Here is a 14,457-nt window from a genome sequence, read left to right as displayed (position 1 = left end):
TATTATAGACTAATTTAAATTGCTTTAAAAAATTCTCCTTACGTCTAATCTGTAAATAAGAAATGCTTTTACAGTAAAAGGGAGCTTTTGTAAAAGGACCAAATGTTGTTTTATAAAATGTTCTAAGAAATACCTTTCTCTTGGTAATTTCTGAAGATTTTTATGTGCAATTTTTATCAAAAGATTATTTTTTTGAAAAATATTTTTGCCCAATTTCTTCTTTAGAACCAATCACATGTAGATTTACATCGGAATGACATTCAATTAATATCTTAATTCAGGGAAGAATTAACATGTATTTTCACTTACACAAATCTTTTATTCTCTTCAGTTTTGTATTTTTCCATAATACTAGCACTTTTTGATAATTTCTTTATAGAAATAGGATCTTTTCTCATTTTTTTTCTGGTATATTGGAAAACTGATTGTTGTATAGTATTTATTTTGTAAGCATAATATCAGGTTTATTTAAATAGTTTTTTGACAATGCTCTACCATTGAAGATAAATTTTTAACGTCTACATTAGTGCTAATGAGAGAATTTGGTCCTTTTGGGTTGAGAGTAAACTTGGAGCCACAGTTTTGAGTGGTATAAATTATTTCTCCATATGTTATTGTTATTTTTTTATCCCTTTGGGTAGACTTAGTAATTTATAATAATAATTTCTAGTTACTGTACATAATTACACCCAAGGTCACTTTCTCTATGGAGTTGTGTTTAAGTAAGCAAAGTTATCATTATAGGTATAAACAGATTCTCTCTCTCTTTTTTTTTCTTGGTATTTTAACTACTTTTGTCTGTTTATTTGGCATTTCCTGATTCTGACTCTAATAGTCAATGGCCCTGCTACTTGCTTTCCTTATTACTATTCATTATGTTTTACATAACAATATAATCCTATCTAATAAAAGAGTAATATGCAAATTGACTATACCTCCGCTACACCACAAGCCATGCCCACCAGCCAATCAGGAGCGAGTATGCAAATTAACCCAACCAAGATGGCTGTGGCCACGGAGAGAGCAGGAGTCTTGGGTTTCCCCGGCAATGGAGGAAGCCAAGTTTCCACAGCCCTGGCCTGCCTTGGCCTCCACTCAAGGCTACAAAGTTTCAATTATAGAAGATAAATAAATCCCAACAAAAATGGCTGCAGCCATAGAGCGAGCAGGAGGCTTGGCTCTGCTCAAGGCTACAAAGTTTCAATTATAGAAGATAAATAAATCCCAGATACCAGGGCCTCCTCTTGGGTCACTGGGGGGCATGGCTGGCCTGCAAACCACCACAGGCCCCACGCCCCAAGGGAACCCCCACCCCTGCACCAGGCCTCTATCCTATCTAATCCTATCTAATAATAATATGCAAATTGACCACCACTCCAACACACAAGATGGCCGCCACAAGATGGCCAGCAGGGGAGGGCAGTTGGGAGGGACCAGGTCTGCAAGGGAGGGCAGTTGTGGGTGATCAGGCCAGCAGGGGAGGGCAGTTGGGAGGGACCAGGCCTGCAGGGGAGTGCAGTTAGGGGTGACCAGACCTGCAGGGGAGGGCAGTTAGGGGAAAACAGGCTGGCAGGGGAGCAGTTAGGCATCAATCAGGCTGGCAGGGGAGTGGTTAGGGGGTGATCAGGCTGGCAGGCAGAAGTGGTTAGGGGCAATCAGGAAGGCAGGCAGGCGAGCAGTTGGGAGCCAGCAGTCCTGGATTGTGAGAGGGCAGTTGCACATGCCTCGAGGGGTCCTAGATTGGAGAAGGTGCAGGCTGGGCTGAGGGACAACCCCCCCCCCCCCCCCATGCATGAATTTCGTGCTCCAGGCCTCTAGTGATTTATATTTTAAAACATATATATACACATATGTATTTTTTTAATAGGTCGTTCCCATAGTACTGACCTCAGCAGTCTCCTTTTCGCTGTCTAGTTAAAATCTGCATGGCCCCGAGCCCTGGCAGTGCATTGGCCTCCTAAGTTGTCTCCTTGATTTCACTCGCTTCCCTGCAGTCAGTTCTGCACACTGCTACCATGTGACCAAGTTCAGAAGCAAATGCTAAGAAAGCTGCAGTGCCCCTGCCTCTCCATCCTCCCTCCAGTCCCCACCGCCACCCATTAAGGTGTGAAGTTTTTAGCCTGGAAGTTAGTGCCATCTTTAGCTATTGAATGCCTACTGCAAACTCTCCTCCTCTCCAACCTCATTTTCTTTTTCTTCCCCAAGATACCTGTGCTCCTACTAAGCAACGCAAGTCCCAGAACAAAGTATTTTAATGTGATGCGGTACAATGTATTCTCTAGTATGTAATTTTTGTGGAAAACATGTGGTAGTGATTTCTATAGTAAGATGTCAGGCGTTCCTAGCACCCTCCCTATACATTTGTGCTTTGCCATTACACACAGTTACCATACTATGTAAGCAAGTATTACCTGTGTAACGCAACTCCATATGTGAATCCATTGTCCAGATTTTTATTAAGATGAGCTGTGTCTTCTAATTTAGGTAATGTAGTAGTCAAGTTTTTTTTTTTTAAATTAAAACTCATGAATTTTATCGAATGTAAAAAGCAGCCAGTCATTTTTTTTAGTGCCGAATGGCCTCGTGAAAAACGTACTCGTGCAGAATTCCTTCTTGTCTCGCTGAGAGTTCAGAGAGGAGAACGTGCTTTGACTGGTAGGTGTTTCTGTGGCGTTGGGAACCTCTCACATTGCTGTGTTTTGTGAGCAGGGTGGGACCCACCTTCTTTCCCAGGCCTTTCCTTAAAGAATGGAGGAGGCCCAATGGAGCTGAGCGATTACAGTGCGAACCTGTGCAGGTCCTGGGAGCTTTCTCCCAGAGAATGAGTCATTTGTAAGTGTCAGAACAAAGGAGCACCATTCAGAAGTTCATTCTTTAGCTTTCATTTCTAGTCCCAGGAAACACACCATTATGGCATCATAAAGAATTTTCCATCACAGCCATATAAAAACATCAATTTAAGGTGCTGGTTTCTTTAGTTTGTTTTTCTTAGCAAAATTAAAAGAATTAAAGAATACATAAGGCTTACCGATGTGTAGGAATAAGTATAGAATCTACTTGCATTAAGTATTTATTCATTTTATGCATTCTTGTTTTTTTTTGTTTTGTCTCAAGCATCTTTTATCTAATTAAATATTTGACTTTAGTAATATTTATTAGTTTTTGTTATAAAAATATGCTGATTGTAGTAAGAAAACTCACGCGGAGGAATATGTCAGTTCGTGAAGTATGGAGGGAACATTCCCCATTCCTGCTTTTTTCTACTCTTTTCTTCCCTGTCCCCCTGGACTGCATCCCATAACAGTCTCATAAAATTCTGGTATATCCTTCTGTAACTTTTCAATGTATAGATAATACTATCCTGTTTTTTAAGTTTATACATAACAGTATCCTTTTTTTTCACTTAATAAAACTTTCTTTTGGATTTTTAGTATTGCAAGGCATTCCTTAATGATTACATTTCGGATGAGTGCTGTGCAATTAATTAGGTTTTCCAAGTTGGTTGTCCTAGTAAATTGCTTGTTTGATGAAGGCATATTTCAAATCCAGTAGACTCTGTGTTACCACCTAAGGCAAGCATGTCAAACTCAAAGGCACCCTCTGGAGCTGGGCACTGCTGTGGGGAGCAGTGCCCACTCTCTGGGATCCACCTGCACCTGGCATGCATGTTCGGGGGAGGCAGCTGGGAGCAGACAGATCCTAGGCTTGGGGGTAGGGGGTGGGGTAGGGAGCAAGCGGGAGGAGAGGAGGTCAGGGCGATTCATTCCAATGGATCTCACTCCAAGGCTTCATTCAAATGCAGAAAGCTCTCCGGAGCTGCCTAGGACCTCGCTCGGGCTTCTCTGACTCCCCCCACCTTTAGGCCGCAGCTCACCACCTTCAGGGAGGGAGGATGTTTGAGAAACGGACCTGTCTGGGTGGAAAAGAGTGCGGGAGCATCCCTCTGTTCGCTTCTGTCTGTTTTCTCTTTGTAAATCCCATTTCCGGTTTTCTATACTCTTTCTAAGGGTGACCTGGCTTTTGACAGCAAAAACAGACTCCTCTACAGTTTCACAGCAGACCTCATGGACTGATTCTGTTGCCTCGCCCTCAGAAACCAGCAGGTGTATATGTCGTGTTCACGTAAAATCACTCAAACCTGTAGAGAACTTTTATGAGTTTACTTGAGCCAAACTGTCCACACTTGCCGGGAAGCAGAATCTCAAGGAGTTGGGACAATGATCCAGCGAATGGCTGTTTTTCGCTTTGTTTTATTCATTCTTCTTTTTTCTTTTTAAAATTTAATATATTTTCATTGATTTCTGAGAGGAAGGGAGCGGGAGAGAGAGACAGAGCATCACTGGTGAGAGAGAATCACTGGTCGGCTACCTCCTGCATGCCCCCAACTGGGGAATCAAGCCCACAACGAGGCAAGTATCCCACCCCCCGCCACGGAGAGCCTCTGGGCAGCGGGCTCGGAGCGGCCAGGCCCCGCAGAGAGCAGAGAACCACGGGGAGTGGGCCTAAGCTATCAGGGCTCCCGGATTGGAAAGGGCTCCCTTGAGGCCCCCCAGATTGGAGAGGGTGCAGGTCGGGCTGAGGAACCCACCCCCTGTGCACAAATTTCGTGCACCGGGCCTCTAGTTATTAATAATTATGTATGACAGGATATTGTAAAAATTATGGAATTTTTATTAAAATGTCTCTTACGTACCCTTCTATTGGCTGGGCCGCAAAAATATTCCTTGTGGGCCGCATGCGGCCCGCGAGCTTGACACGCTTGACATAAGGCACAGAGCAAATGTTATTCCTTCCATATTTTCCCCAGACAAGAGATGATTATAATAATAGAATCAAAACCAGTTCTCTCTCTATAAGTTTATGCTAAAGGCATGAACTTAAAATAAACCTCTAAGGTCAGTAATATCTCTACAGGTAGATCTTAATCTTTATGGTTCACATCTGGGATGAATAACATAATGTGGAGTAAACTGATGAACGTCGCCTTTTTGGGGCTGCCTGTCAGAGCAGTCCTGTGTTGACTTCATCGTTTAAGAACCTGGTGCTCAGGTTACTCACAGCCTCTCAGCCCAGTATTGACATGTTGCCTATACTGCTCGTGATGACTGTGTTTTACTGCTGCTTTATGTGAAGTCTGCTTACAGGCCCTTGAGACCACCTTGGCCATTAGGCAGACATTAGGCCTGTTGGGGAAACAGTCACACACCTTGTTGTATCGTGGTGTCTTTACCGTTGCAGTCTAGGCACACCCTTCTAGAGGGAGGAGGAGCTCACACTGGCCTCCACGCCCGACACTTCTTCCCTTAACCGTGATGCCTCTGTTCTGTGGCTGCATAGAGGGAATGTTAGGTTGGTGGTAAGTGGCTTGTACTCTAGGCCTCAGGTATGTGACCCAACTAAGCCATTTAAGTGCCTAAGGAGTTTTCTCATCTACCAACGGGGGATAGTTAATGCACTGTCAGGGTTATTCTGAGTTTCAAGGGAGCTAGTCCTTTGGTGAAGTAGGCTTGGTTCAGTACCCTCAGTGCCCAGCAGTCAAGAGTATGTACTAGTAGAATGGGTGAGACTTTGGCTAGGACTGCAAATTTGCCATTAGGTGGAGGGGGTGGTGCGGGTGGTGCTGGTGGGGGTGACAGTGTGACTTGTAAAAATGGGGTAGTGCAGTCTGGCTGGCATGACTCAGTGGCTGCGCATCGACCTATGAACCAGGAGTTCACGGTTTGATTCCTGGTCAGGCCACATGCCCGGGTTGCAGGGTCAATCCCAGTGGAGGGGGGGGTGAGCATGCAGGGAGGCAGCCAATCAATGGTTCTCATCATCCTCTCTCTCTCTCTCTCTTCCTCTCTGAAATCAATAAAATATATATGTTCTTTAAAAAGGGAGTAGGGCAGGTCAGAGGAATGATAACTGCGGAGTAAGCTTGCTTCTGATGCCAGGCTGTGTGTTGGAATCAGGGTACAGGTCTGTAGTAACTCCAAGGCACACTGAGGAATGTATGTAAACCTCAGTCCTTCAGGAACAATGCTGTGAAACATTCCTTTCTGAAAAATAAGTTGATTTTCTAAACCTGTTGAGTCTTGATTGCATGTGGCTGCGGCCCAGAAGCTTTCATATGTAGCTTGCCCAACCTTGTTCATTGGTTTCGATGATATGACTCATCAGAATTATTTTGCTTAAAGGGCAGCAATTTGATGAATTTATATTCTAAAAAACTTTTTCTATACCTCTAAAATCAAGTAAAACTTGTGGCAAACTGTAAATTTAAAAATCAAATGGACATTTGAATATCTATTACTTGCTAATCATCATAAGCAATGTAAAGAAAAATGTCTCCTTTTATTTAGCTAACAGGCTGTAGTCTATTAACAAAGGACAAATAAATTTGGTTAAGTGTTTAATGCTTCAGTGTAGATGATGAGATTACCAAAATTTATCTACTCTTGCCTTTAAAGGAAATTTTAATAGTTTTATTACTATCACCATTATAATTCTACATTTATAATTATAAATGCCTGATTGAGGTATAATTGATAAAGTTGTAAGATATGTAAAGTGTACATTGTGGTGATTGTATGTATGTATACATTATGGAAGGGTTCCCACCATCAAATTAATTAACACATCCACCTCATATATTTATTTTTTTTTGTGTGTGTGAGAACATTGAAGTTCTGCTCTCTTAGCAATTTTTTTTTTTTTTTTTTGGCTAGTCAAATGCAGTAGTGAGAAGGGAGGCATATAGAAGGAGGGAAGAAAGGTCAGCCTGTTGCTGTTGCTCCACCCCTCCTGCACTCATTGCTTGATTCCTGTGACTCCTCTATGTGGCATGGTTGGGGATCAAACCCGCAACCTTGGTACATCCAGAGGATGCTCTTACCAACTGAGCTACTGAGCTACCCTCTCTTAGCAATTTTTTAAAATTTATCTTTATTGTGGAAAGTGGTACACATGTCTCCTCTGTTTTCCCAATGACCCCCTCCACCCCATACTCACCCCTCCCAGGCCTTCACCACACAATTGTCTGTGTACATGGACTGTGCATATGTGCATGTAAGTTCCTGGTTAATCTCTCCCCCACCCAACCTTCCTTCTGAGATTTGACAGTTCTCTGCTTCTATGTCTCTGGATCTATTTTGTTCATCGTTTATTTTGTTCATTAGATTCCACATATGAGTGAGATCATTTGATACTTGTCTTTCTCTGACTGGGTTATTTTGCTTAGCATAATACTCTCCAGGTCCCTCCATGCTGTCTTAAAAGGTAAGCGATCCTTCTTTTTTCCCCCAGCTGCATAGTATTCATGGTGTAAATGTACCACAGCTTTTTTGTATACTCATCTACTGATGGGCACTTGGGCTGTTTCCAGCTCTTAGCTATAGCAAATTTCAATCATCCATCTTAGGTGTTATCAGCCTTAGTCACCATGTTTTACATCAGCACCTCAGACATTAATCAATAACTGAACGTTTGTACCCTTTACCTACCTGTCCCTATTTCCCATACCTAACTCTTGGCCTGAAAAGAAAAATTAATGAATTCAACAAACATATATTAAGTCTCACTCTATGCTCTCCACTTTGCTGGGCCCTGAGGGACAGAATGGAGTAAGATACTCCTCCCATTCTCAGGGAGACTAGGCCAGAGACATAGTAAATAGCTGTGATGGAAGCAACATAAAGGGAGGTGTGGCCCACTGCACACACAAAGAGGCCCTGATTCTTCCCAGGGCTTCTCACACTTCATGTGTATTTGAATCACCTGGGGATCTTGTTAAGATGGAGATGGTGATTCACAGATCTGGGGTGGGGCTGCCAAGGATTTAAAAGCACCGTCTGTTGGCTTTGTATGCACCAGACAAAATAGAGGACTAGACGGAAAGGAGGCCATTTCGTTCACAAAGATGGTCTTGGGCAGAAGAACAGAGTAGAATGAGCCAGAGAGGTAGAAATGAGCATGGAGGCATGGCAAAGCATAAGGGGGAAGAAGTTGGTATGAGTCAACCCCTTCATGCCTCTAGAATTAAATATTCACTGAGAGGATTGAAAATAATATCCTGCAGATAATGGAGCTTTTTAAATTGGGTCATGGCCATAGTTCCCATGTTCAGGAGGTCCATGTGGTGGGGTTGGGAAGGATAGAAGGACAGGACGTATGGTGCCTAATACAGTTGTTTAGGCAAGATATCAGGGGTTAGTAAGGATTGTAGGACTTGGATGGGGAGGAAGAAGACTGTTTTGAAAAGAAACGATGTTCCTAGTGGATTAGAATAGTAAAATCCTGGTGTCCAGAGAAGAGTAGGCTGGTTGCCCATAACAAAGAACAGTGCAGGGGTGAGGCTGGAGGCAGGGAGAGCTTTAATTTGGGTGACTTTAGATGCCAGACCTAAGGAGAGTCAGCTCTTTTTTCTCTGTTAAGATGAGATTTTGGCAGGTGAAAGCACTGGGACCAAGCAATGAGCATGACTTTTCAGACAAAGTTCTTTTCTCACTTACGGCACCATCAGTAATGTGTGACGCTATCAATTTCATCTGAGGTCTTTTCATTTTCTTGACATTCTTCAGTATGTGATACTTTTAGCATTGAGAGACTTGGTGCTAGATTATATGGTAAACTGGGAGAGGGAGGGGAAATGATTCCTGTGTTTTGAGGCTTGGGGAAGAAGGAAAACTAGACTTAAATTAGCATCAGTAGGTAGGAGGTTATCTGTCCAAATGGAATCCTTCAGCAAGGAATTGGAAATGTGAGCGGCATTGGGGTTCAGAAGGAGGTTAGGGCTGCAGGTGCGAATCTGGGATTCATTCATCCAGGGCAGGGTTAGAGTCAAGTGAATACAATAGAATCTGCAAGAGAGGTGGATAGGAAGAAAGCCGCGAGTGAAGTCTTGAACTTGGGAAATGCCCACATTCAGACAGTGTGAGACAGTGTGACTTCAAAGATGCCAGAGAATGTGCGGCATGTGTATTTTGTTGATAAATGGAAACCCTTCTGCTGCAAGAAAGAGAAGTTTGAGTGGAGGTCATTTAAGTTTGGCAAATAAGGAGTAAAGATGAAAAGTTAAGAGGAGAAAAGAATACTGCTAGTAATATAGCACCACCTGGTGTTAGACAGTAGGTATTTTCTAAGTGAAGTTTTTTTTTTTTCGTCATCAGATGGATTTATTTCCCCCTTTCTGTTTGGTTGTTGTAAATTTTTCATCTGTTTTTTGTTTGTTTGTTTTACATGGAAGCCTCGTGCATGAATGGGCTCATTTGTATACTTTTCAGTCAACAGCATGGGGGGGAATCATATCAATTTGTTTATTCTTTGGTTTTAACTTTGCCACAAGCTTCTATCTCACATGGCTCTTTCTGACCTACCACTGTATCACAGAACACACGAGTTAAGGACGCGAGGCTCCTTGGTTACAGCCAGCCTGCTTGCCTGCTTCTCATATATCAGCAATAAATAAGTCTAGGTGAAGACTTCATCTGAAGTGACATGATTGGGAATATCCATTTTACGTTGTCAGTGAGGCATTTGCGTTTATAAGCTGAAAACTTTCAAATATATGAATAGCGGTAGAAACTTCTTTCTTCCTTCCCCCCTCAAGGAAAACCTACATCTCTGAAAAGCGCACCGCCGTCTTGGGTGAATTTGCCTCGGCCGCTTCCGAAGTCCAACGGGTCCTTGAAGAGCTCGGTGCTCCGGCGGACGGGGAGCCCCGCCTCCATCGCCAGCACCCACAGTGATCTGAACGCCTACAGCAGCAATTGTGAGTCCGTCATACGTCTGTCATCCTTCGGGGGTTGTTGAAATGGCCGTTACATGAAGAACCAGTACCCTGCAGATAATTACTAGACTCTTTGGTTCTGTGGTTTATGAGAACATATGCTTGCTGCTGCTTCCTCCCAAATTTTTTTCCTTTTTTTTTTTTTGTTCTGAAAGTTTGGCAGGAAAAACGTTCTTTCAACAACCTTCTCTTTGGATGAATGTGCTATGAAACATTGAAATATTGGTGTTTAAAGGGACCTGGTATTTTTTTAAATAGGGATTCTGAAGTGTGCCATTGGAAGCGATAGTGTTTTTTGGTTTGTTTAAAGCAGTGATGGGCAACCTTTTGAGCTTGGTGTGTCAAACTTCGCCAAAAAACTGAGCATAACTCAGGTAGTGTGTCACTTGGAGGAAAAAACATTATGTCGCAAATGTTTCATCCTCAGGAGCAGCAAATGTTTCATCCTCGGCATGCGGCCGTCTCAGCGGCCGCGTGTCATCAGAAATGGCTACGCGTGTCAGTGCTGACACGCGTGTCATAGGTTCGCCATCACTGGTTTAAGGAAAGAAAGCAATCTAGGGGGCCATTGGAACCCAGCTGGAAACCAGGAAAAAGAAAACTTCAGCTCCATTTATTTTGTAAAAGATCACATTTTGTGGATGTTTGTTTTATAATCTTTGGATGCTAGGTTCAGTGTCAGATGACTAGTATATTAGAATTTCAAGTCTGCTTTTACGTAATATTTTTAATGTTGCTAATGTGAATTCTGTTTCCTGTGTATAAAAAGGGTGAATGAATTGAGTGTTCCTTTGCATTCAAAAGGTGTGTTTGGTCTTGGTACTTCTTTGCTCATGGAAATTTTCTCACAAATGTAGTTAATTTGAACAATTTAGGTGTGCCTGGCTGTGTGCAGGCGTCATGATAGATGCAATGAGAGGTACAGGTTATAAAAGAATGGCGCTTCTCTAAAAGGAGATGAGAAGAAAGAAGATATGTACATGGATAGCTAGAATAAGCAGATGAAACCAGATGTACGGGGGTGTGGGGCGGAGGGGAGTTCTTTAAGGAGGGATCGGTTTCTTCTTTCTGGGGAGGGGCCGGGGACAAAGCAGAGTCATGGGTAGCGAACCTTTGGGTATGGAGCGTATTACAGGGTTACCATACACTATTTCATTTTTTTCCCCCCTCTCAAATAATTTCTGTTGCAACTCATTATATATGTAAGGTAATTCAGGCTCAGCAAGGTTGTCACCGGGCCAGGGCACTCAGCCAGCGTGTGAACAGAATTGACGCGCACGTGGAGGACGAGGCATTGAATGAATGAGCGCATTTCCGAGAGCTCACTTAGCAGCAATGGCTAGTCTCGTGGTGGGAAGGAGCTGATACCAGAACTCCAGGAATGCCAGAACAGGCTACTGACCATGGACCGGGGTTCCCCTCCGCTTACTGTCTGCACTTGAAGTTGTCGCATGAAATCAGAGGGATTTGCATGGAGCAGAGAATTAGGAATTGGGAAAGGTGATTCGCTTGCCGCTTTCTCCGTGTGCAACGCGAATGTTCAAAACCAGCAGCATCCGCAGCTTGCTCTCGGGGGACCCCTGACGCCGGAATCAGTGACACTGGAAGCAGACGCTCCGGAGTGTCACCACCCAGCCTTTTCCATGGACAGCCATGTTGACACGGCCCCCGGTTCCCTGGCGGGCCTGACACTCCTGAGGAGGCTGTACCATGCCTTTGTCTGCTCCTTTTTGTCTTGTAACAAAGGGCTTTTCCCTCCACCCACCGAGCCTGTCTAGCTTCCCCCGTTGCAGAGTTAGCGTCCGGATCAATGAGCCTCTTTCTCAGCGTGATTTGCTGGCTGGTCCGATCTGTTTTGTGTAGCGCCTGGGAGCTTACAGATACTTCCCCCCCGGATTCTAATTCACTAAGCGCAAGCATGAAGGATGTGGGAGCGAACATGGCTGCAGTGTTTCCTGCCTGAGCTTGCTCTGACCCACTTAAATGACTGTACCAGGAGGATTTCGCAGTTGCACAGAAACGGATATTTCTTCCAACGTATTTATCAATTCGACACTCACCCCGCCGGCCGGCTCAGAGGGGCACTACGATGCCACTCTCCTGACGCTGCTGGTCCTGGGATCCTACAGCCTTTGTGTGGCTCCTTTGTTAGCCGCGCTCACCGGGAACAGAAGTACGTCGGTGATTTCTGGTTTGATTCTTCTCTTTGTAAGCATGCTCTCGATGTTGTGCAGTGCACCGATCTAGCATCTTCTGCTATTTTTGTAACTTGTAATTTATGTTAGTTGCAGTGTTTCTCAGACATAGTTTAAGCTGTCAATGATTCCACACGGAACCATTTTTATTGTATATGGTGTGTGTTTCCGGACTCCACATAAGCCAGCAGCACCGTCGATGTTCTTGGCACACGAAATCACTTCATTTTCAAAGGTTGTCTGGTGGTCTCCTTTCCAATTAAATAGCTAGTAGTTTGTGTGTGTGTGGCTGATAGTCGCATGACTATGAAAATATTTTTGTAGAATTAAAATGAAAACACATCTTTATATTACTCGTGATATTAAAAGTGTTAAAGCTGTGTACTTTTTAAAGATTACCTTAAGACCTAAATCGTTTGGAGCTGAGGTTTTCCTGTTCGGATGGGGACGGGTCGTGTTGGGAAGCCATCTACTGATCAGTGCTCCGTTCACGTTGGGTGGAGCCTGGGAACCCCTTTAAAGAACACTTCCTCGGCTTTGTCTGCTCGTTTCTTTGTGATGTGACCATGTCAGTGGCATCATTTAAGAACTGAGACCACATGGTGCTGCTGCAAAATTAGCCCCTGGTTCTGGCTGCGTTGAGATCCTATGGAAATAGCATTGCCAAGTTTTAAAGCGGCTGAGTCAAGATAGCTAAGATAGTAAAGCTCTGTTACTTGAGCGTTTTAGCAGGGTTTGTTTTTTTATGTTCTTTTAAGCATAGAAACATTTAAAGTTATGATATAAATTTTCCTTTTGCAAATTAACATAAAACATTGCATGGTAGCTTCTAGGTCAGATGTGGTCATTTATAGAGATTAAACGCCTTCAGCTCTTCAAGAACCAGATAGCTAAGGTCCAGTTTTTTATATATATATATACACACACACACACATACACACATATATATACACATACATATATATATATATATATATATATATATATATATTTTTTTTACTGATTTCAGAGAGGAAGGGGGAGAGAGAGAGAGAGAGAAACATCAATGATGAGAGAGAATCAATGATTGGCTGCCTCCTGCATGCCCCCTACTGGGGATCAATCCTGCAACCCAGGCATGTGCCCTGACCGGAATCGAACCGTGACCTCCTGGTTCATAGGTCGACACTCAACCACTGAGCCACGCCGGCCGGGCTGTAGTCCAGTTTTTGAGATCACTGAATAAAAATAAACGATCTCTGCAGGTCTTGACAGAGGGGAGGCTGGAGGACCACGGTGCCAAAGCAGAAGGGAGTCTTTGGAGAGTCTGATTTCACCACATTAGCCAATATGAAGTCCAAGGGCTTCCCTCTCCTTCCATTTTGGCCACAAAAGACATGTTTATTTTTGAGAGACAGGTGGTGAGAGGAAACATAAGAGACGCACACCGAAGCTATTTTCACTCTCTTGGGAAGAGGAGAACAGGAGGAGGCTGACGAAAGAAATGGAGCCTTTTCCTTCACCTTCATGGCCAGCCCCGGCCCAGGCGGTGTGATGCGCAGAAAAGGTTAATTGAACTCAGGCTCCTCCTCATTCTCCTAGGAGCTGATGTGATGCTGGACAGTGTTTCCCTCTCTGAGCCTCAGTGTTCTCACCGGCGAGTGGGAGGGGAGGGCCAGGCACTTGTATTTTCTTCATTACAATACGACCGACCGAGCCTAATGGCTTGGAAGGAGGTGCTTGCCGTTGTTGCAGCGAGGAAGCTGGCAGAGAGAAGCAGGGGTCTGGTTTACCCGCTGTCTCCTCCTCATGGCAGGGTGACAAGTGGGAGGTGGCTCACGGCCAGCCCTGGTCGGTCGGAAAGAGTCGGCTGGAGAACAGTGTTGACAGTTTTTCAGGCTGCTTCCAGGTTCTGAGCAAAAGTCTGTGTTTGACTAGTGATGTCTGCCAAGGGGGAGGAAGGGCTGGCAGACAGGCTGTATCCTATATAATAAAAGCCTAATATGGTAAGTGTCCAGTCGTCTGATCGGCCATTCAACCAATCAAAGCATAATATGCTAATGATATGCTAAGGCCGCTCAACCGCTCACTATGATGTGCACCGATCACCAGGGGGCAGATGGTCAACTGGTCAACCAGTCGCTATGAAGTGCACTGACCACCAGGGGGCAGACGGTCGACTGGCCAACCACTCGCTATGACATGCACTGACCACCAGGGGGCAGACACTCTGACCAGTAGGTTAGCTTGCTGCTGGGGTCTGGCTGATCGGGACTGAGGAGATGGATCGAATATGCCCTGGAGCCCTCCCACGGTCCCTCCCTGGCTGGCCAACCTCCCGCGTCCCTCCCAGCCCCAATCATGCATCAGTGGGATCCCTCGGCCTGGCCTGCACCCTCTCGCAATCCTGGACCCCTTGCGAGATGGGGGAGAGCCAGTTCCAGCCTGATCCCACAGGCCAGGCCGAGGGACCCCACTGGTGCACGAATTTGTGCACAGGGCCTCTAGTATATA

General features: G+C 44.5%; 1 protein-coding gene across 3 annotated transcripts in view; it reads left to right on the top strand.

The window, feature by feature from the left end:
• MTUS1 (microtubule associated scaffold protein 1) overlaps positions 1 to 14,457 on the top strand; it is a 137,146-nt gene that overhangs the window by 59,339 nt on the left and 63,350 nt on the right. For all 3 annotated transcript variants that reach the window (XM_054720099.1, XM_054720098.1, XM_054720101.1), the window contains one exon: positions 9,590 to 9,751. In XM_054720099.1, coding sequence (XP_054576074.1) covers positions 9,590 to 9,751 — 162 coding nt within the window. The remainder of the gene's footprint in view (positions 1 to 9,589; positions 9,752 to 14,457) is intronic.

Source organism: Eptesicus fuscus, chromosome 8 (assembly GCF_027574615.1).
Source record: "Eptesicus fuscus isolate TK198812 chromosome 8, DD_ASM_mEF_20220401, whole genome shotgun sequence".
In the NCBI taxonomy this organism is placed as follows: Eukaryota; Metazoa; Chordata; class Mammalia; order Chiroptera; family Vespertilionidae; genus Eptesicus; species Eptesicus fuscus.
Note: the sequence above shows the minus strand (reverse complement) of the source record. Positions and strands in the feature narration are given on the sequence as shown.